Below are 23,957 nucleotides of genomic sequence, written 5' to 3'. Positions count from 1 at the left end.
AGGACCGCACAAAGAGCGATGGAGCGAAAAATGTTAGGCCTAACGTTAAGAGACACGGAGAGAGCGGTGTGGATCAGAGAGCAAACTCGGATAGCCGATATTCTAGTTGACATTAACAGGGGAAAAATAGAGCTGGGTAGGCCATGTAATGCGTAGGATGGATAACCGGTGGACCATTAGAGTTACAGAATGGATACCGAGAGCAGGGAAGCGCAGTCGAGGACGGCAGAAAACTAGGTGTGGTGATGAAGTTAGGAAATTTGCAGGCGCAAGTTGAAATCAGCTAGTGCAAGATAGGGGTAATTGGAGATCGCAGGAAGAGGCCTTCGTCCTGCAGTGGACATAAACATAGGCTGATGATGATCTGGAGTTGCCCTGTATAGACTATATCCTGCACACGTTTTGAGGTTTTTATATCACAGATTCTGTACACTTTGTGTAATTATATCCTGCAGACTTTCTAAGATTTGAATATACAGACATTCTGCAAACCATTTGTAGTATCCCTATATAGATAGGCTATATCCTGTAGACTTTCTGAGGGCTGTGTATGCAGGCATTCTGCGCATTGTGTCGCCGCATAAGCCACTGTTCGAGCGGCGTCCGCGCTAGTCCCTCATGAATGCAATGCTCACAGACTTCACTGTGGTTAGCGGTGTTTCCAGTAAGAGATGCAACACTGGAAGCTGAGACTGCTGAAATGCAATACTTTGACGCTGGTGTATCACTGCATACTATTCAAGGTCATGGGGTAATAAAGTGGTGGAAAAGGCTGGTTGTACTTGACGCACTATCCTTTGGCTGCGAACGCAGTCAGTGTGCCATGTGGCTTGAGCTCCCGCAACGTGGCATGCAATATTTGAAAGATTATACCATTAACTGCGTTTCTTTACTACCCTGAAATACCACTTGTGTGTTGATTTGTCTTGCATTGATTTCAGAGAGACGGATCTTGTCTGCGCGAGCAGATGAGTCATAATTCTGAAAACAGCACAGCTGCTTACTAGGCCATTTAAAGGCACACAGAATCGTGGCTGTACTGTATATGCCGATAATGTTACTCCTTGTGGCGGGTCGGGTGTGTATGGGGTGTTGGATGTTTTTTTATTGCGATAGCAATTATATGGACACTCAAAAGCAGATTTCTGCCGTCGGCGTCGCCGTCGCCGTAGCCGTCGCCGTCGCCGTGAGGTTCCGTATGACGTCATTTGGAGAAGAAATCGTCGCCGGTAAGTGGTTCTTGAGGGAAAGGGAAAGGTTGGCGCTATCTTCTGCAGCCCTTGAGGGAGCACGGCTCAGCGCCAAACGCTATATGTGCGAGTGAAAGGGCGCGAGGGGCGCGTCTTTCACGGGGAGTGAACGCACGGCGGAGAACAAACGCGCGTTCTGCGCCGTGCTCGCTTAAGGGCTGCAGAAGTAGGCGTCTCTTTTCTCCTTTACAATCACCATATATGTAGAGCAAACGCACCTTCTTCCGACGCGCGAGAAGCCGTGGGGGAGGGGGAGGGAAGGGAGGCGACGTTTAGCTGCGGCACCAAGTGCCTATTTATATCACAGGCTCCGGCAACAGTCACCAACGCCGCACGCATTTTGAGCGAACGCGGACAAATTTCTGTATTTGGTGTTTTATAATTGTTCATATGACATTTCTCAACTCGTTTTTGTGACTATTCACTTTCATTACTAGAGGCCGGATCTTTAGGCATTAAAAAGCGCGTTTTAGGTGCCAAAAATAGGCAGGCAAAGCAAAGTTTTAGGCCTCCAATGTCGTAAATATAGGCACAATAAATTTTTACATAAATGCAAATAATTTCAAACGAAGACGTGCGCGACCTGTATCTACGACAGGAAAACAAGAAATGTTATTGTTTATGATGGCACAAAGGCGCCAACAGTTGAACATATCCGTGCAATTGTCCGATAAAACTGCTGCATGGACTCATGACGATCATTTGGCGTAATTCAACAAGCACACTGCTCATATTCATGTTCAATGGCCACTGTACTCGAGCGTTGCATAAAGTGAAACAAGCACGAAAAAGAATACTTGAAAGCTGGGAATACTGATTAAAAAATGCGCTACTTGATGTCTGCCTGGCGCAATTAAATTGAGACACAACAAAAACAGACAAATAATAAATGCAAGAGAGACTACAATTTATTAAGAAATTAACATTTCCTACATGAGGACTGTTAGGTACAACTCTGGCAATTTTCTCATATACAATGACATTATCGTAATTGTACAGGCAAAACGCCCCAACACTGCCAAATACACTTGCGCCCATTTGAAGTGCACGTGTTTGAAGAAATCTGTTTGGAGAGCACGCGGAACGTAGCCTAAGAATCACTGTGAAGATTGTGGAAACAATAGCAAACTACCACAATCTCCAGATTTTTGGATTGAAAGTTGTTCCTCAGGTCACTGAGGATGATCTTGTACACTGAGAAGGAACGCTCGACGGCAGTGAACACCTTAAAAAGTAAATTACAAACAAAACAAAAGCCGCGTGCACATCACATTTTCTTCTTTCTTTTGCTCTTTACTCTCCTTTCCCCTGACGGCTCTCCGCGGTTTCGCATTCGCCAACCGCGGCCCGTCCATTTCCCTGCTGCTAGGGGTTGTTTTCCGAAAGTTGGTTGAACCCCATAGAGTTCCGAACAGTCAATGTTGCCCGGTAACATGAATAACGGTCTCTAACTGCACTCGAAAGCGAAACTTGAGGCTAAAATAGTGTTCATATAGGCGCCGATATTGAAACTATGCATTTATAGGCATTTATAGGCATTTAGGCACAAACGCCAAAATATGCATTTATAGGCACTAGAAAAACAACATAAAAGCCCTTCTAAACCTCTAATTCATGCTCATATATCAAAGTGGGGCGATAGGAGCACAAGGAGCAAAAAGACATTTGTCTAAAATCCGGTCTCTATTCATTACTATGCTCTGTTCGCACCATTTGATGCTGTCGTCTAGTCATGTGTGAACGTTTCAAAATTGAACTCAGGGCTGTGCGCTCCTTGCCCCAGTTCTTTTTTTTTAACTCCAGCGTATGGGAGTAAATTTAACACCAGGTGGGAACTCGCTAGAGGACAAGCAATTTACTCTCATTCTCGCCTAATTATTTCCTGTTACAGTGTAGGTGCGCTAGAATTTCTGCACGCTTTCTGCATCCTGTGACTGCAGAGCTTCTCATGAAGAATGTGTTTAAATTCACAGCAGGGAGGTGATAGAGGCTGGCAGAAAGTCTGCAGAATTTCTGCGTGTTTTCTGCAGATCAGGTGGCATACTGTCCGAAGAAATTCTGTACAGAAATTGTAAGGGTGTAACGTTGAACTTGTCCACGGGAACCATAACCGCCGCTAACAAGGGTTCAAACTGCATCCCACAGTAATTATCCAACAACTGTAGTTTTCTGATGCCGGCTGCCGGCGAAATTGTCGGTACGGGTATTCTCACTTTTTTCAAGCAACAAGAACACCACTAAAAAAACCTCGCTTGATGAATTGGACCTTCATGGCGTGCTATATTCAAGCTATGACTGGTTGTTTAGACAGTCAGTTTTGCATAAAATTTGCTGGGGCCGAGTGCATCGGCCCGCATGACTCACGTTCGACCAAAACCAAGAACCTACCAGCTTTTATTGTGGCGTGGCGAATTCAAGAAATACTCGTCAGTAAGAATATTGCAGGAACATGCGAGTTATTAACTTCAGCATTTTCTAAATGATCGCTTAGCGTTTACATCATCTGACCATCAAGCAGGCACGTCTGTTCTCATTGCACAGATCAATCTCAAAATTTTAAGTTGTTTACTGTACCGGTATCTATCTCTCTAATCACCATCGTGGACGGCTTGTCGCAGCCATTTGGTGCAGAGGTGCTGCTTCAAGCGTTTTCTTTTGACGTTTGTTTCGTGTGCAGCAAACCAAAGAGAGAGAGAGAGCAACCATGTTACAGAAAGCTAGAAGTGGTACTTCTGGTTTGTTACCTGCACTTCGGAAAGGAGTAAAAATGATTACTGTCATATTTTACACATTTTGCGTTGGAATCACTGATGGAGAAGAGAAATAAACAATCTTGGGGTAATGCTGGAAACAATCGTGTTGATGTAATGGCTTATTGAATATCTATTGAATGCAGCCAGAGTCCCACGTCTCATTCGCCATCGATCTCTTTATTGTATTCGATCATATGCGAACGCAAGGGGCAAAGCCCAACATCAGACGGGTATAGAGGTTATCAGGTTGTCATCTCTAAGACGTCTCGGTCGCTATTTTGATACAGTGCTCGCCAGTGTTCTGTCACTCACACGCACCTTTTCATAACTGCTTGAACCCTGTCAAGGAGGACCTTTCGTGTTGTGTGGACGGCAGTTTGAAGACTCCGAACTAGTCCTCGTCCACAACTCCGTGCCGCGAACATACGCCTTCTCAATGTACCGCATATTTTGCTGACCAGAGCTTGGGCAACGTGGAAATTGGCCGTTGTCAGTTTCACGTCACATGTTCTAACCCTCTCAAGGTCCAGAAGATTCCGCGGGCCAGTGCTTGCGTGACGTTGAACTTTACCCTTGTCAACTCGGCGCCACTGTGATACATTGTGCACGAAGACGTGTCTGCCATATAGCATCGCGGGCCATAAGGAGTGTTTCCAATGCTGTCATTCCGCCGCGCGTATCGATCTTTTTCCTCGATGCTATACTCGGCACTACGCGGTATCCGTGCAATGACACCAGAGGAATACAAATGACTCGCCAGAAAAAATACTCACGTTTTCCCGATTCCCGCAGCGAATGAACGCAGCTACGCTACCGCTTAAAGAGGAATATTCACGCTGTCACGCTACATGTATAGTCACGAAAAATAAAAAGAAGCGTCGTTTATTTTGGCAAACAAAGCGCGCTCAGAAGCTTCGGGATTTTCCGAGTACTTGTGTACAGACAGACAGACTTTATTGACAAGGTCCTGAGAAGCCAGGCCCCAGGGCAGAGCTGCGAGCCGCTCCTACGTGGGGACGGGTAGGCCGAGCCTAACCTCCGCATCGTGGGCTCTCTGGACAGCCCAAGTTTGCCGTGAAAGTTCTGAGCTCTGGATGGCAGAGCTCCATTCTTCTTCCGTGATGCGATTGGGTCCCTTTGACGAGGGACATCGCCAGAGCATATGTTCTAGATTGCTAATAGCCACACAATCGGGGCAAGTAGAGCTAAAAGCCTCTGGAGTGCATGATCGAATGAAAAAGGGCCAGGTTGGGATAAGACTTAGTCTGAAGCATGCGTAAAGTGGACGCCAGAGGTCTAGCCAGTTTGCTATGAGGGGGAGGATAAGTCCACCTACTCAGGTGATAGTGTTTAGAGATTTCGTCGAAAGTAGTGAGAGCGTCCCGAAACTCGAGAACCGCGGACTCTGAGCTCGCCCTTGCTCCCGCGCGGTGGGTTAGTGCGTGCGCTTGGGAGTAGGTGATCTCATTGAAATTGGGCAGTCAAGCTGGGATTCGAGGTGTGCAGGAAACCTCGTGATTGTGTGCAGAGAGATTTTCTTCTTCTTCTTCAGAATCTTGTGAGCCTCCTCGGCGATAGACCCTGAAGAGAAAGCGCTGAACGCCGATCTCGAATCAGTGAAGATTTGTGTTTTGATGTTATCTAGGAGTGTCATAGCAATTGCGACCTGCTCCACTCTGGATGGAGTTGAGCACTTTCACGGAAGCCGCATTCACTATCTGTCTGTTGTGACCAACGATGGCAGTGGCGAAGTTAGACGATTGTCCATATTGGGCTGCGTCGACAAAACATGCAGAGTGGGGATCGTCTTTGATACTCTTGAGGAGGGCGAGGGCTCTTGCCCTGCGTCTGCCTAAGTTGTGTTGAGGATGAACAGTACGGGAAACGGTGCGACTTTTATGTTGTTCTTTGATCTTCTGAGATTTGATATTTCCGTTCTTCCTGAGGATAGCGTTGATCTCAAGAACCAGCAGGATCTTCTTTCCAGCCGGGGTACAGGATAAGCGGGCCAGTTGGGCCGACTCCTGGGCCTCGATTATCTCGTACAATGTGTTGTGAACTCCTAGTTGCATACGGAGGTCCGTGCACGTCCGTAGCGGAATGCCTAGTACTCTTTTGATACTCTTTCTTACGAGCGTGTTCAGTTTTTTCTTCTCGGAGGTTTACCAATTGCGCCTGGCTGCCACTAAACTGATTCATGACGAACGCATGGAATAACCTGAGGAGGTTGTCTTCCTTAAGGCCTCCACGCCTATTCGAGATTCCACGCCTGTTGATGAGCCTGATCATGTTCTCGGTCTTGGCTGTGGGCTTGTTGAGAGTCGTATTGTTACTGCCATTGGATTCGACGAACATTCCCAGGAAAAAATATTGGTGAGACTACCGCTCCTTGTGGCGTGCCTCTGGGGCGCAAACTGAAATTGTCGGACTTGAGGTCACCAATTTGGAGCGTGGTCCTTGCGATCCCTGAGGAACGAGCTTATGTATCTGTGGAAGGCTTCTCCCAGCTTGCGCCCTGAGATGGAGTTCAGAATGTGCACAGGAGAGACATTGTCAAACGCCTTCTCCAGGTCTAGGCCTCAGATGCCTCTTATATCTCATGTGGTGTTGTTAATGATTTGACGCTTGATGAGCTTGATCACGTCCTGCGTTGACAGGGTCGGACGAAAGCCGATCATGTACGGAAAGGGTATTTACAATAGAACAGCACACCGGTTACGAAATACACAGGAAGGATTAATAATGAATAGTAATAGGATTCTCGTCTACTCTTCCTGCGCGCACATTCACTTGCGGCGCGCGCTTCTTTCGTAAATATCCGCAGCACCGCATTCTATCCTAAACAGAAGGTGCTCGTGTTTGGGCAGCTTTCTTGTCGACTGAGATGTGTGAACAGGGTGCCTAGTGCGATTAGTGTACCGAGCGCGCATGTGCTTGTTCTTGCTTAACATTTTGTTATCGTCATATGTTCTGCCTTCCGGCGCCCGGGGATGCTAAAGAAATGAAAGGCATGCAATGTTTTGCACCCATTCTTCCTTTCAATATGCTCGAGACGCATTTTCTCACACAGTCGAACATAGGTCTTCCTTTGCCCCGTGTGTCTAGTATACTAAAGCCCAAAGAGAAATTGAAAGGGATCAGTTTTCATCCACTCGAGTGCAGCACGCAGCTATGCAGAGGAAGCCCATACGGGTTTCTCGGAAAGAAAGCTTTGCAGCTGAAAAAAGAAAGTTCATCCTGGTCCGGGAATCGAGCATCCACTGTCGTAACAAAACAAAAAAGAAAGAAAAACAAGAAACACGGACCTTGCGCTTGTTGTTGTTGTTTTTTTCGTCAGTGACCGTGTGTGTTCACCTATGCAGCGCGTCAGTTCAGCTTTAGTCATGCCACACCAACTAGCCCCAGTCGTAGCACGTTTGATCGCATTTGGTATGCGATCCAGAAACAGCAACTACCCGAAAAAGGAAAGAAGAACCTGGAGGTGGGCATTTAAAAGTTCTTGCTCTTAATTTATTTGTCGTGGAGAAAAGCGTTTGCCATCGATAAGTGGCCCACTTCCGATCCAGCCACAGCCGAATACGAAGTACTCTAAAGAGTACAGTGGGGCAATAAGGGTAGTTAATTTAATCCAAAGCTACTGCGGCAACCACAAGGGCTCTACATTAGGCTCTTCCGAGGGGGGTGGCGCGAGGTGGGGAGGGCTGCGCTCGTACGCTGCGTCAGCTGCTGAGGTCAGTCCGCGATACCAGCGTGTGTGACGAGGATCACTGCTCCTGCGAGGGGCGATGGCGAGCGGCTACGAGTAAGGCTTGACGATGATGCTCCCGTGGGTGTTGTCGCCGCTGACACTGGTGGCACAATTTCCCACGATGAAGGGCCGCTCTCGTCGTTGGGGGAACAAAAGCGTGCGAAGAAAGGCGTAGTGCCGCGCAAGACGGGCTGTGCAGCGACAATGGCTACGATATGTCGCCGGAGTAGCGCGCGCCGTCTGTATGGAAACCGCGCGCTGCATTGGCAGAGATCTGTCTGCGACGGCTGCTGTGAATCGCGCCTACGCGTCACCCACGCGCTGCCTCTCGCGACCTCCCGATTAGCGAGGCAGTTGCGCCACACTTCGCTCTATTTGCAATGTGCCGCACGAGACAGATTGGCCGCGCCAGCTACGCTACTCACGGCGTTCTCTTCCTGATACAAACCGTGTACCTATATAATCACAATACCAAATATTGACACGCGAAATGAAAACACGTGTAGAGCGGTGCTCGAATTTCGCATGAGGAAGTATCGTAATCGTCGGTGATTACTTTCGTTCCACGGTCCTTAATTTCTTCTCAAACTTCTTTTTTACCCACAAAGTTTCTGCCCCATATGTTAGTATTGGTAAAATGCAATGATTGTACACTTTTCTTTTGAAGGATAGCGGCGAACTGCCGGAAATTTAGCACTATTTGGAGTGCTCATCATGATCGACATTACAAAATTATGACGAACACTTCAAATTGTGCTAAATGTCAACTAAACTTCTCCCGTTGTCGGCCAGAGCTCCCTTCAGCACTGTGCTCGCCTCTTTGCAGCCGTCCAGCGAGAAGCAACATGCATTGTATCAGCGAATAAAAACCGCAGCTTGCGAAGTGGGCACAGGGTCAAGGACGCGAGGCCAAGGAGGTCACTGGGACGCTGTGTTCCGAGTGTCAGAGCGCCGAGGCCAGCCACCCGAGTTGGCGTGCAAGATCGTTGCTACGGTGACAGATAACGCGAGGCAAAACGGATCGATAAATGCGCCTGGTTTCGTGCAGGCTCGGGATGTCTTCACGACGGCCTATTTGTTTCCGTCCTTTGACATATAAAGCCCAACACTAAGCGCAGGCTTTCTTTGTACATTTCTCTACATTTTGTTTTTGTTGTTTATTTTCGAACTCATCGGAGACTGAATGAGTGGTCGTTCTCGACAAAAGCTAGATAAGGCAGATTCTTTTTTTTTTCCTGCAAGCTGATCTCGACATTCGATACGAAAAAATGAAAAATGTTTCGAGAAACTGATCATTATCAGTCACTAGCTCGTCGCCGACGCCTTATTGAAGGCTTTTATTAAATATTTCTCAGAACTACTTTGCAGTATATCGAATGAATGTTGTTACCGAATCTCTTTTCCGTGCTGGCTATGACGATCACTTACGCGCCAAATTCCGAAATTTTTTGGTGATTCTTGCAGTGTTCATGGCTGAAACAAATTATAGCCTCACCAACTTGCACAAGAGCAAGCGTCCTCAACACAGCGAGAAATTTATTATTGTACTGTGCGTCGTGGTTGTTGTAGACTTGCTCGCGTCAGTTGGAAGTTTATATAAAAAAAGTCGAGCACTGCTTCAAGCCAACCGATTTCACTTGTAAATTGGCATCGAATCCGGTACAAGGACACTTGAAATATATCAGAGCTCGGGAATGACTAGCCCGCTATAAATATTTTAATTGAGAAATAAAATTAACACTTGCGGTTATACAAGCAATCAATCGAAAAGGAAAGGACGAATCCACAATAAAATGGGAGCTAAGCGAGAACCAGAAAAGAACGGTGTTCAGCCAGTTCAAGGCATGTACACTCTCAGTATCTCAAGCAAGGCATTGAAGTTCCTCATTGCATACGTACAATGCACTCTTTGATACCTGGATCAAGTAACATATTCTAGCTATTTCATTCTGCTCAGAACCATTCCAATCCCTCAGAACTCTAGTCACAATAGTGGATGTTATATCGTTACAATTGTATAAGATTGCCTCGAGGAGGCTTTGACTCGGTGAGATTGGCCGTATGGACATTCCCCATACATTCACTGATTGCACTACGGCCACTCGATGACAGGAAAGTTCCTTTATAATCAACCAGCCGTAACTTAACACCGCCGTAAAACTTGTCAGATTACACCTAGGAAGCACTGGTGGCATAGGACCTGGTGCTATGGCTCATAAGTTCACTGGTGTTATCACTATCAGCTCATCGCACCTTATCCGCGGCTCCCAACGGTTCTTCTCGGTGACCACTGAGCGGCCGCTCCTACACCATTCCACACGTCAATCGTTACGAGAGAAATACGCTCAAGGGGTTACGCATCGGGCATTTTAATCGTCCAGTCGCGCGATGAAGTGCGACACGAGTACGAGCGAGGTCTCGCTTCCGGCAATTTCCCCGAGCATCAGACGACAAGCCGTGCCGGAGAATTCAAGTGCGCGACTGACCTTCAACGCGAGGTCGCTGATCGGTTGTTTGTGGCGTGCTGCGTAATCTTCGCATCACCAGTCGACTGCACCTCGGTGACTCAGGGTTACGCCGTCTAGCTGCCAAGTCCCTGCCCTCCGAACAGCCCCACGTGCGATGGCGATCCAGCGGGAGGACCGGTTTTTACCCGGCAGCGAACGGCATACACGCACTCGGTCGAAGAACTTCCGTGCAGTATAGACGGAAACGGTCGCAGATTCTCGCGCGAACTTTCATACTCTGTGGCCGCTTGGACGCGACGAGATTTCGCGGAAGAGCTCGACGCCAGTCTTGAGTCTTCACGGACTCAGAACGCTGCAGCTTCCGCACTATCTTTGACTGAGGCAGCGTCAGAAAAACGATAGCACCTGAGCGGTTGTTTGAATGACGATGGCGTGCTGACGCTGGTAGAAGTCAGCAAGTCGTATCATCCGTAGCGCTGCACAAAACTATTGTGTCAGGGATGGAGTGAAAGCCCTCGGGAGGGTCGTCGTATGAACGCACGTGCGCATGCATTAAAAAAAACTGAAAAAAAAACGGCACGATGAAGAGAGCAGCGCGGTTTTGTTGCTCCTCGTCCTCGTCTCAACCTTCGCCATAAAAGAGGGAGATAAAAAAATAGACAGATACGCTTTTGATTCAACTTCACAACTATGCAATGTTTCCAGCCCTATAAAAGGATAAGAACATGTTCAATGCCGCGCGCCTTCAAGATCACTCGCCGCCTTTTCTAATTTAGCTCATTGAGATTGTAGTAAACGGTAATGTACGCGATAGCTCATCCTCATTGAAGACACGCAAAAAAGTTCATTAGTACTTATCAGAGGACGCTGTTCCCTCCCACTTATCTTCCATTCCATTCAAAGGCTTACCTACTGGGTCCACGCTGCCTCGACACATTGATGTGTCGAGCTCTGAGAGAAACTGAAACAATATATTTGTGTGATTTGAAAACCAAACGTAATTTTTTTTTTTTGTAATGTCAAATTTCTGCCGTACTTTGGGACACACACACAGCTGTCGCCCCGGCTTGTACTTGTGCCGTTAAGGGAAGAATATTTGTAGTGCGGTCTGACACCCTATAAAAGCAGAAAGTTCGTTTCGTTGTAGCAAGGGAATTTATGCATTACTCTTGATGTCCTCTATAAATTTTCTTGCACAGCCGTGTATAGTGTATTTTATGCTGTAACATCAGATAGTCACAAGTGCACGTACTGAATCCCCGAGACACCGAAACACCTCTATATGACGACTAAAGACGCGTGCACTGAACATAAAAACGCCTATACGCACGCACAAGGGCTCTCTGTAGCTCAACATCTCGATAAACTTTCTGACAACCATCCCTCATAACAGAGGAATGCGGTCCGATATCGAATGAATATTATGACGCGGACTTGTACTGTCAAGCATGTCGTGAAATTAATAAATGCACCCTAAGCCTTCACTTGCACCCGCATTACAACGCGTGGTTATCTGACACCAACCCATATTCACTACGTTAACTGTTTACGAAATGTGTTCCTTTAGCATTGCCGTCATTTGTGCATCCGCACTTGCCATTGCGGGCGCTGCGAGGTGGCATTGAATATGTTTTGTGATTCACATAAAACAAATAAAGCTTATCAAAACACTTCGATTTCATTTTTGGCATTCTTGTTTCTTACAGTTCAGGAAGGCGGTTGGAGATCTACTGAAGCCCGAGCATGATGACCGCTACCTGCTTCGATGGCTCAGAGGTGGGTGACTAGGACAACACACTGTAACATTTTTCTTTAAAGCCTCGGAGGCTTTCTTTCCCTCTCGAAGTTGAAGTTTATTGTCGCGTCATAAATGTACGTAAGTGCCTTAGTTATAAGTGTTACAGGAGGAGGTCCCAACGAAAGAGCTGTCAAGGGGACCTCCTATCAGTACGATAGGAGGTCCCCCTGACAGTGCGAGTGTTATCTTGCGGGGTCGACCGCAACTTGTGCCGGTGCGTATGTGAAGCTGGGTATGTGACACTGCATGGGTGACGAACGCTGACCTTTCTGACGAAGTGTAACGTAAATAAAATGTGTGCATCAATGTACATCTGCGTCGCATTGAAACGGATGCTGCACTGGCATCGAAATATTTGCGTCATTATGTTCATTTGCGCTATGCCATTATGTTTGAATGAACTTGGCATTACACTTGAGTCACTTTGTGCCAGCACTTCCGCACTGGCGTCACGTTCGCATGACAGCCGCTTTTACGCTTACGCAAACATGAAAGAAATGTTCGCTTAACACCTATTCACAATAATCGCAGGGATCTGCCTATCCTTTTTCTTTTTGCCTGTTTCTTTTGTAGTTTCCGAGTAAAGCTTTTTCATATAGTAAATGTGTTTTCGTACGTTTGCGTTCGGAGCCGCAATGGTTCCTGGCGGTTTACGTTACTGACTTGGAAAGAATAAGTCTTCGTGTAGCGAAAGCAACTCGTGGTAGCATTAGCCCAGCGTCATCGGCCAGACAATCGAGCTTTCCTGATTCTTCCGTAAATTAAAAGGTCTGATTTCTCAACAATATATACAGAAAATTCGATACATAACGAACCAGCTCGGGTTCACGGAACAATCTGAGAAGTTTTCAAACGTTGGTGCAAGGTCCAATGGAAATATTTTATCTGCAATTATCTGCAATTAATGTGAATGTTTATTTGTGTGTGAGTAATTTTTGTTTAGAGCTACACGTACCATTTAAATTTCGTTGTTCAGATCAAGCTACGTTCTCGAAAGTGTTGTATGTTCTACTGTGGCACGGACTGGTTATCATGTTTGTCTTGCGATGGAAGAACCTAGTAATAGGGGAATGAATCGCAATTATCCTGTCACTTTATTACCACTTATACAGTGACGTAATCTATGATGGATCATATCCTACGATGGATCATATTCATGTCATCAACTAGGTAATAGAGAAATCTGCGGAGTACAATCAACCTGTCTATATGGCTTTCATAGATTATGAAAAAAGCATTTGATTCAGTAGAGATACCAGCAGTCATAGAGGTATTACGTAACCAAGGAGTACAGGATGCACACGTGAATATATTGGCCAACATCTACAAGAATTGTACAGCAACCTTGGTTCTCCACAAGAAAAGTATAAAGTTACCTATCAAGAAAGGGGTCAGGCAAGGAGACACAATCTCTCCAATGCTATTCACTGCATGCTTAGAAAAGTATTCAAGCCCTTAGACTGAGAAGGCTTAGAAGTGAGAATCAACGGTGAATATCTCAGCAACCTTACGTTTGCAGATGACATTGTCGTATTCAGCAACAATGGGGACGAATTACAGCAAATGATTGAGGACCTTAACCGAGAAAGTGTAAGAAGTGGGTTGAAGATTAATATCCAGACGACAAAGATAATGTGCAATAGCTTGGCAAGCGAACAAAAATTCAGGATCGCCAGTCAGCCTCTAGACTCTGTAAAGGAGTACGTTTATCTAGGTCAATTACTCACAGGGGACCCCGATCATGAGAAAGAAATTTACAGAAGCATAAAATTTGGTTGGAGTGCTAACGGCAGGCATTGACAAATCCTGACTGGGAGCTTACCACTGTCGTTGAAAAGAAAAGTCTACAATCATTGCATTCTACCGGTGCTAACATATGGGGCAGGAACTTGGAGGTTAACAAAGAAGCTCGAGAACAAATTAAGGACCGCACAAAGAGCGATGGAACGAAAGATGTTAGGCGTAACGTTAGGAGACAGGAAGAGAGCGGTGTGGATCAGAGAACAAACGGGGATAGCCAATATTCTAGTTGACATTAAGCGGAAAAAGTGGAACTGGGCAGGTCATTAATGCGTAGGATGGATAAGTGGTGCACCATTAGAGTTACTGAGTGATTACCAAGAGAAGGGAAGCGCAGTCGAGGACGGCAGAAAACTAGGTAGAGTGATAAAGTTAGGAAATTCGCAGGCGCAAGTTGGAATCATCTAGCGCAAGACAGGGGTAATTGGAGATTGCAGGGAGAGGCTTTCGTCCTGCAGTGGACATAAATATAGGCTGATGATGATGATTATGAATCTTATAGTGACGTCCTCTCAATGGATTGTTATAACTACATTCGAACTGTGTTCAGCGCGTCGCCATAAGCCATTGCGCAGTCCCGATAATAATTATCATCTCATCGTCACACCAAACACGTTGAAAATTAGAAGGCATTGCAGTCGGTATGGAACACAAAACATTTGATTCAGAAATTTCAGCAAGGACATGTAATCGAGCCACGCTAAAGGTGCTGCAGACTACAGCGCCACTAACACTCGTGTCTTTCTAGTGAACGAACAGGGCCATTTAGGGCGATTCGAACACTCCTCTCAAAAAAAGCCGTCACTAGTATTATTTTAGGACGAGCTTGATGATGTCTTTTACCATGAAGTATTAGCGAAACCATCATTGTTTTCTTTAACTCCCTCAGCAATTTGGCCATAATGGACGCCTTTCTTACTGTTTTAGTTTTTATTAGTTAATAGAGTTAGCATGAGTTAAGTCGTAGGCTCGGTTTCAGCGGTGAATTAAATTTTATGCGTAAGTGTCAAATAGCCCATTGAGCGAAATGCACCTCCACTAACGTGAAACCTGGGCAGGTGCGAAGCATGCAGTGACACACCGCTAATGGGCTTCCACTGCCTTAAGCAATGGCTCATAACCCCGCAAACGCGGCATTCCCATTACGACGACAGAAGAGAAGTGAAATTCTACGCTGGAACGATGAGCGGCAACGCAGCCAGCTGTGGAAGACGACGACGAACGCGGGAGCGCGAGCACGAGCCGCTTGCTTACCGTGACATACGACAGGAGACGCCGACAGCCCGGGCGCATAAGGTGCTTCGCTCCTAAGAAGGACTCGCTCCAATCTCAACATTACCGTGACCATCTGCGAAAGCCTTCGAGAGAGCACATTTAGATAAGTTTAGAGCCTTTAAGAGCAGTTTAGATTAGATTCAGAGCACGCTTAGAGCTCACTGGGAAGGCGCTAGAGACATGTCGGCGAAGTGCAAGCTATTATATTAATTTTATTGTGGTTGTTTTCTTCCTGTTATGGTGTTTATTGCAGGGCACAAATGTCTATTGCGGGTAACATAACCAAACGAGCTAATGACTGTCTCCTCCATTTGCACTGGCAACACAGGCACACTATGACGCACGTAAAGTTTCTATTCAGCCTTGAGACATGTTTCTCAGGCAAAGGCCGAGCTTTACCAGAAACACTAAAATGCCACTAAGGATTAACGCCTCACTAATATAGTATGCCACTGCGCTAAATTTAATTTGATCATATATATCCTTTGGTTGGCCGATTATTTGGCACAAATTAGTTGCTGAGGAAATTACAGCTTCGCGGTTTTGCTCCAGCATGCGTGTCTTCTACAAGCTTTGCATTTCTCTAAGTAAAAACATACCCATTGCAATAGTACATTGTCACAACTAGTTGGAGTCAGATATCGCACGGAATGAGTATTTCGATCAAAGTGCTTTTTGAAGAGCTATAATACGACTGCTGCCTCACGAGGCACTGCTAGTGGTTCGCGCTGCAGTCCGCATGACGAGCGCTGGAGTGAAATAATATGCAAGAGCGAAAGGAAAAAGTCATTGCATTTGGAATAAAATGTGCTTCCCTAAGCAACATAACAGGTCCAACTTTACGTTGTATGTACGTTTGTTTTCCTGTTTAGATTTTTTTTTCTCGTTTTTTCCCCCATTACCATACAATGCTACGCACTTTGGGCGCAACTTTAATTTTCTTTTCCCTTTTGCAGCGCGGGATTTCAACCTCAACAAAGCCGAACAGATGCTGCGAGCGGTGAGTTCATAATCGTTCATAATCGTCTGTTGTACTTATCTCGACTACACGAATGTTGAATTCCTCGAGTAACATAGCTGTCAGATAACGAGGACACACGCGAATGAGAATGGCTGTCATGTAAAAATCATCTTGCTAAGTTTGTCAACACAACTGCCGCGTATGCTAAGCTCATTTTGCCCTGCCTCGTTTTTGAAACTTCTATTGCGTCATACTTCTCTTACGATATTCTAGTTCCATTTCGATATCGTAAGGTATACCCCGAGGGAGGCTTTTCTAGTTGGTCTCCCCGCACTGTCTCCTTCTTTCTTCCTTCCTGTTCTTTTTCCTTTTTTTTTTCTTTCCATCCCTCTCTGTTTCAAGTTGTATTACAAATAATGTCAAGTTCTCACCGAACATTCCTCGCATGTGACACGTACCAGGTAATGCCCAAAATTTATCGCGATCACATTTCATAAATATCCGTTTGTCGTGTGACAACGCCAAACGTAAAACAACCCTATCTACGCCTTTTGCAGCACGTCGAATGGAGGAAGCAGTTTGGCACCGATGACGTCAGGACATGGCCCGAATCACCAGAGGTGGGACGCTCGATTCGTCTACAGAAACGTTATTCTTTCTTTTTCTTATTTTTTCCCGCGAAATCTTTAAACAATTTTTTTTCTAGGGTCTTCACGCTGCGATACCGTAGCATATTGATCGGCGATAGCCAACACATCTTCGAGACCTCTTGCACCCTGCCACAGTTCACTTTAATGAAATCCTACTGTCTACCAGGGATTTTCGCTCATTTCAGACAAAATGCGCATTCCTGTCAATATAATACCCCAGTCACACGGGCACTTTCAAAGTCCTTTGAATCAAAGATCCTTTAGTTCAAGGGAAGACGAGCGCTGTCACATGGGCACATCAAAGGAGGCCTAGTTGAAAGGAGCTTTGAGTCAAGGGAGTCCACGTTTTTCCTTTGAAATCTCAAAGAAATACTTTTGAGCCTAGAGGGCGTCCGACAGAAGAAAACAAAATTCTGTATAAATAGGAAAGTTCAATTTTTACCTGTTAAAACAAGTTTCACTATATTATAGAAGTTTATAAGCACTAAACACTTTCGTGACACCCGCAGTGTCAATGATGAATGCGCCGGTACAACAGCGCCGGCACGGCTTGTCACAATCAGCAACACCGACGCAAAATGGGTCTTGGAGGGCTTACGGTAGCGCGATTAAAAGACACGGCGCTAACTTAATTCCAACAGTGTTTGTTATCGAAGTTCAGTTCGTACTTTTAATCGTGCTGCCGTTAACCCTCCAAGATGCGTTACCAACAAGCCCACATTGCAACCCTCGTGAGGGAAATGGGTGCCATGTGTGATTTGGTTATCGGCTGCAACGCATCGAAGTGTCCTCGTGTTTTTTTTTTCGTCACTTTTGCGTTTTAGAGTACGTTGGGGTTTCTGTCAAAAGCTTAAGCGGAGACCACCTGGCGACCGTGTAGCACTGATACATATCCCTTGAACTAATGTTCCCTTGAAAGCTCTATGCTGCTTAACATCAAAGGACCTTCGGTATGCCCGTGTGACTGGGGTATAAGTCTCCGTCCTTCAGACGAGAAGAGCAAAAGAAAGCTTGGCTTAAGAACAAGTGAGAAATACGCCCTGCGAATACTGGAGGCTTCGCATCCTCGCATTCTTCTCATTTGGCACGTACTTAAGGTTGACACTTCCAACCATGCTGACAAGACCCAACCGTACCCGCTGGTGCGAACCGTACCCGCTGGTGCGAACCGTACCCGCTGGTGCGAACCGTACCCGCTGGTGCGAACCGTACCCGCTGGTACGAACCGTACCCGCTGATGCGGCTCAACCGTACCCGCTGATGTGAGAAGGAAGTTCACTGGTTCATACGGAAGCACCACCTACCCGCCATGGTAGCTCAGTCAGCTAAGGCGTTGCGCTGCTGAGCACGAGGTCGCGGGATTGAATCCTGGCCGCGGCGGCCGCATTTCGATGGAGGCGAAATGCAAAAACGCCCGTGGGCTTGCGTTGTAGTGCACGTTAAAGAACTCCAGGTGGTCAAAATTTATCCGGAGCCCTTCACTACGGCGTGCCTCAGTAATCAGAACTAGTTTTGGCACGTAAAACCCCAGAAAGAAGAAACTACGGAAGCACCACCCGTTCGTTTCATTCAGTAAAGACTCTTCTGTCCTTCCCAAATGCAGCAGCATTTAACGAGACGTTGTAAACAGCTTGAACCACGCCTTGGTCGTGTTTGCGGTTCACTTTGGGTTGTGCTTCCTACATGATCTTTCCATAGCAAGGCAAGAGGTCTTGCGGATACATTTGCGCTTCTTCAAAGACACGGCCTTGGTTTCCCAATGATCTGATGATATCGCTTTACAAGCAAAGGCCCACAGGTGCAAATTACTGGTATAGGTGTTCAAGGTATGCAATGCTAGATCCGCCTGTATTTATTTATTTATTTATTTATTTATTTATTTATTTATTTATTTATTTATTTATTTATTTATTTATTTATTTATTTATTTATTTATTATTTATTTATTTATTTATTTATTTATTTATTTATTTATTTATTTCATATACCTCACAGCTCCAGAAGAAGTACTGCGTGAGGGGGGCGGTACACATAATAATTGTGGAGCAAATGCCTGTTGTACAGTTACATAAATATGAACACAACGAGAATCAAATAATGAACAAAGAACGCGCAAAATAAAAAAAGAAAGGAAGGTAAACTAACAGTTGTTAGCTTTCCAGTATGCAGCAAAGCAAACAATCTTAGCACAAATGCTTACATAAATACACAACAATGAAGTTAAGAACAACAAAACTAAAACAGGCACTGATGTTTAGCGAAGTACTAGCCAAATGTTGCACAGTTTTTTTTTTTTTTTTTTGTCTGAAGGTTACTGGGTAGTTAATGTCAGCGATATTATCAGGAAGACCATTCCTCAGCGCAATGACACGTGGCAAAGCTGAGCAGTTGAATGCATTGGTGTGACCGAAGATTATGGTGTGAGATGATTATGCAGACGTCTAGATGTGTGAGAGGGGACGAACGAGCGGTATAGTAGATGGATGTACATTATGCATGATTTTGTGCAGAAGACAAAGCAACGCTTTATTCCTGCGTGATTCCAAAGATGAAAGCGACAACGACAACTTGCTGTTAGTTACGCTCGAAAATTGGCTATAATCTCTGGCAATGAAATGTGCAGCGCGGTTTTTAATCGACTAGAGAAGATATATGGATTTATAGATATGCCTGATGAGGCGACCATACAGAAGCTGCGAATTCGAGCTCGGGTTGCAGTAATGTTTGGTAGGCTATCTTTCTGGTGAGGGAAGGAGCGATGCTTCAGCCGTTATGTTTTTCAGTGTGGGATGACCATGAAAGGCTCGGTGTTAGAAGGATGCCAAGGTACTTGTATGAAGCTGTGCGAGTGGTGATACTATTGCCGAGTGAGTAAATGAAAATAAAGTAGGATTTTTTGCGAGTAAATGTCATAAGATTGCATTTGTTAGTGTACAGGGTCATTTGCCAATCCAAACACGAGTTAGTGACACATTGAAGGTCAGGTTGAAGAACGATATGATCAGCGGGGGAGCAGATTTGACGGTAGATAACGCAGTCATCTGCGAATAGTCGAACACTGGATGTAATGTTAGATCGCAAGTCATTGATGAAAATCGGGAAGAATAAGGGTCCAAGGACACTTCCCTGAGGTACGCCTGATGTTACGTTACTGAAAGGGGAAGAGTACTTATCGATGGCAGTGAACTGCTTTAGAAAATACAAAAAGTTTCTTATTGTTAGTTCGTCAAGGTTTAAGCATGAGAGTTTAGAAATGAGGCGACAGTGAGCAACGCGATCAAATGCTTTAGAAAAGTCTATGAATATTGAGTCAGTCTGAGCACTGTCATTCATATTTTGAAAAAGATCCGTAGTGAATTCGATTAGTTGTGCCTCACATGAAAGACCTTTTCTGAATCCATGCTGATGTTTAAAAAAGAAGTTATTGCATTCTAAGTGGTGAACTACATCAGTAAATTTGATGTGTTCAACTAACTTGCAGGGAACGCTAGTTAGTGAGATGGGACGGTAATTTCTCACATCGCTCTTGTCGCCTGACTTGAAGATGGGTATGATATTGCCGACTTTTCAATCATTCGGCAGCTCCCCTGTCGACAGTGACTGCTGAAACATATGACTAAGGATTGTACTGGAAGGGACTGCTGTAAGCTTTAGGATTTTCGTGCTAATGCCATCAAATCCGGAACTAGTCGATAATTGGAGAGTGTTAATCAAAGTAGCGATTCCAGCGGCTGTTACGGTAATAGGAGTAATATATTGGCAATCTAAGTCGGCCATCTTTGGCATATTGGAATGGTCTTCCTTTGTGAACGTGGAAGTGAAGTAGTGTGTTAGCACATGCGTGCTAACACACTACTTCATACATGCGCGCGACGGAAGACTGCACGCTTCCACCCCACTTTCTTTTCTCGCGCGCGAGATTCAGCCGCCCTCGTCGGCTCACTCTCGCATGCTTTAGTCGCACTTGCAGCATACAGCGCGCGGCGACGATGTTATCGCCCTCGGACTTTATAAGGAACATCACGGTAGCGGCGACGGCAGAAATGCGTCTGGAGTGTCCACATAATTGTTATCGCAATAAAAAAAATGTCATTGTCAACCAGAGAAATTCTTGAAGATTTTACTTAGAGCCGCATATAATGAGGCGTGCATCTGCGTTCCATATAAAAAGCTTTAAAATGACAAGACAAGCCAAATTTCTGACAACAAATTGCGCACTACGGGGTGATTGTGCGAAGGTTTCTGAATGGGATATGTACGTACATGGCGCTTATTCTTAGTTCCCACGGGAATGAATAAGCATTCATTAGTCCAGCAGTATTTCTGTGCATTTCTTGTTCCTTTCGTATATGCGCTTTGTTCGCTGAATTTTATCTGTCGACATATATCTGCTTGTCCAGCACTTAGACTTAATTGTGCGCATACTTCAACTCTACGTATCGTCTCGTAGCTTACCAATTTGAAGCCTCTAGGAGGACACCTCCGGCTTCCATTCTAATCAATACCTCGGTATCTCTATCTCTCTCTTTGTTAATCTCTGGGTTGGTGACGCGGTGCTATTTATTTCGTGTGCTCAGGTTTTGCGCAAGTACTACCCTGGTGGCGTCGTGGGCCACGACCGTGAGGGTCGACCAGTGTCCATCATCCCGCTCGGTAGCTGCGATCTCAAAGGTAAGAATGGCCGCACTCGGCTTCCAATTTAATTTGATTTGCTGGCCGCGAGTCCCATTTTAGTTCCTGGCGTACAGCACTGTTTTCTGAAAGCAACTAGACAGTACAAGATCTGAAGTTAAAAAAATTACCGTTAGCTCGGGTTCCGAACACCGACTTTCCCACGCAAATGCGCATGAGACATCAAAATACTGTGAACAGGTAAATTCTGAGCCCTACATATATATATATATATATATATATATATATATTTATTTATTATTTATTATTTATTTATATATATATATATATATATATATATTGCATTTGAAGAACTCGATAAAATATAAGTAGATGATCGTCGCAGAGTGTATATTTCAGGTGCCGCAAGTTTATCAGTATGCATATATAAAAAAAATGTCGCATTTTCGCCCGAAAGGCGAAGCATCGATTGCGATAGCAAATTAGTAGAGAGCTATTCGGAGTAGGGATAGTGGTTTTATCGGCTGCATAAACTTGGACACATTCGCTTACTAACTGAATTAGCAATCGTGGTGTCAGCGCGCACAAGCAAACATGAATAGATCACACTGAATGACCGCACACAACGACTGTCAAAACGCTGGCAGCAAGCGCAGGCTCGCGCGGTCTATAGCTTCAACGGAAACTGAGCGGCGAATGCACAGCGCATACAAAGGTCAGAGTCGTGTGGAGATAAGAGACGGTGTGGGCGACCGGCACCGTCGGGCAAAGGAGAAGTTGTTGGCAGAGGAGAAGCTGCCCCCCCCCCCCCCTCCCCTCCTCTTCCCGTTTCTTGCTTTCGCGTGGGAGATTGAGTGGCAAGATACGCCTTTGGTGCCGCAGCACAGCGCAGCCCCGCCTCCCTCCTTCCCACGGCCTCTCGCGCAACGGTCGCGTTTGCTTTCCGCCGTGCGTTCGCTCTCCGTGATAGCGCGGGGGGGGAGTTTGCCCTCCGGGATAGCGCGCGTCCCCCGCGCGCTTTCGCTGGCGCATACTGGCGCGCGGCGACGATTTTATCGCCCTTGGAATCTATACGGAACCTCACGGTGACGGCGACGGCGACGCCGACGGCAGAAATCCGGTTGAAGTGTCCATATAATTGCTATCGCAATAAAACTTTTGTGAACTGAAACACTAAGTTGACAACTACGCTACAAAATCAACAAGAGCATATACTGCACTTCTGCAGTTAGCTCCAGATAGAGACTTTACAATAGATATAATCAACTTCTTTTACTGCGGCTTACATGTTTTTATCCCCTCGGTTAGAAAGATTAGAACAGTTTTCCAAAAGTCAAGTTCACTAAATAGCGATTGAGATCAAAACCGTGTTTAATATATATTTTTGACCAGCTATAAACCACCTATATCAGGTATAGCGGACACAATTGTGGCATATATTCCTCTTGCATAGGTATTTGATTGTAAACTTAGTGTTCTTATTTCCTGTCTTCCTTTTTTTAATTTCGCTATTATTGTCAATTCTTCCGCACCTCAGAAACTAAATCGGAATTATACGGCCATCAGTCGCCGGTCTTTTTGCGTTTGATTACAACAGATTTTTTTAGTACAATTGTTGACTACAACGCGTTCGATTAGTCACCTGTGTGTGTACTTCCTCAACGGCATTGATAGCTCACACTGGCACATTTCTCCCCATCTAACTTCATCAACATATACTTTTGTACTGCAGTGATCAAGGAAGGCTCTCTAAAAAATAATGAGTGGAACACCAAGGCAATTCGCAGGTTTGCGCACATATGTCTAAACTCCTGTAAATCATAACCACATAAAGCCAAGGAAACCATCGGGGAAATTAAGTGTGGTTGAAATTGGATTGTAGAAAATAATGAAGAAAAGGGAAATGAAAATGGACGAAAAGATAACTTGTCGCTGGCGGGAGCGAACCCGCAACCTCCGCATTACGCGTGCGTTGCACTACCAATTGTGTAAGTATTTCCGGTGATACCGACCAGGCGTGTCCATAGCATTCGCTGGGCTTAAGCTGCAGTTGCAACATCTCTGAAAAATATAATTAGATTTTTTTCTTTATATTGGCACTATAAAATTTGATCAGGAATAACGGCATAATATGCCACCTCCACTGCCGAGAATAGTGTGTTAAAGGAAACGTTTTATCTCTACAGTTCTGGATACGTACTCACGCACTTAAGAAGTTCCTACGACAGAACTCTTCGTAAAATTAGGTACCAGGCAATTGTGGACTTGTTATAAGCGAAGATGGTTTTCAAATGGCAAAGAGTTCTTACGAAAGGAAAGCTTCGTGAATTTTTCCTCAAGTTTATTTTCAGGAATTACGGTCTTCCTCGAAACACTAGATATACACAGCACAAAAGACACTATAAATGTTTGTTTTACGAAAGCCAACGTGAATACATCCTGTCGCGCCTGGAACCCTCCGAACGCCATCGAGGAAAATTTTTTTCTCTGCTAAGAAAATTGGGGGTGCACTGTCGAGAGCAGTTATGTCACACCAGTACGCCTTTATATGCATCGCGAACGCTGGCAGGTTCGCGCCGAGCACAATGTGTGCTATTAGGCACAGACTGAGCTTTTATTCAT

At 45.4% G+C, this 23,957-nt stretch overlaps 1 protein-coding gene across 2 annotated transcripts in view; it reads left to right on the top strand.

Annotated features, from left to right (window-relative positions):
• The window catches only part of LOC119445853 (SEC14-like protein 2), a 91,385-nt gene that overhangs the window by 44,875 nt on the left and 22,553 nt on the right, over nucleotides 1–23,957 (top strand). For both annotated transcript variants that reach the window (XM_049663675.1, XM_037710157.2), the window contains exons 2-5: nucleotides 11,926–11,995; nucleotides 16,049–16,092; nucleotides 16,611–16,673; nucleotides 21,281–21,374. In XM_049663675.1, coding sequence (XP_049519632.1) covers nucleotides 11,926–11,995; nucleotides 16,049–16,092; nucleotides 16,611–16,673; nucleotides 21,281–21,374 — 271 coding nt within the window. The remainder of the gene's footprint in view (nucleotides 1–11,925; nucleotides 11,996–16,048; nucleotides 16,093–16,610; nucleotides 16,674–21,280; nucleotides 21,375–23,957) is intronic.

This window comes from Dermacentor silvarum, chromosome 3, assembly GCF_013339745.2.
Source record: "Dermacentor silvarum isolate Dsil-2018 chromosome 3, BIME_Dsil_1.4, whole genome shotgun sequence".
NCBI classification, from domain to species: domain Eukaryota; kingdom Metazoa; phylum Arthropoda; class Arachnida; order Ixodida; family Ixodidae; genus Dermacentor; species Dermacentor silvarum.
The sequence above is the reverse complement of the archived record's forward strand: the minus strand, read 5'-3'. Positions and strand labels throughout refer to the sequence as shown.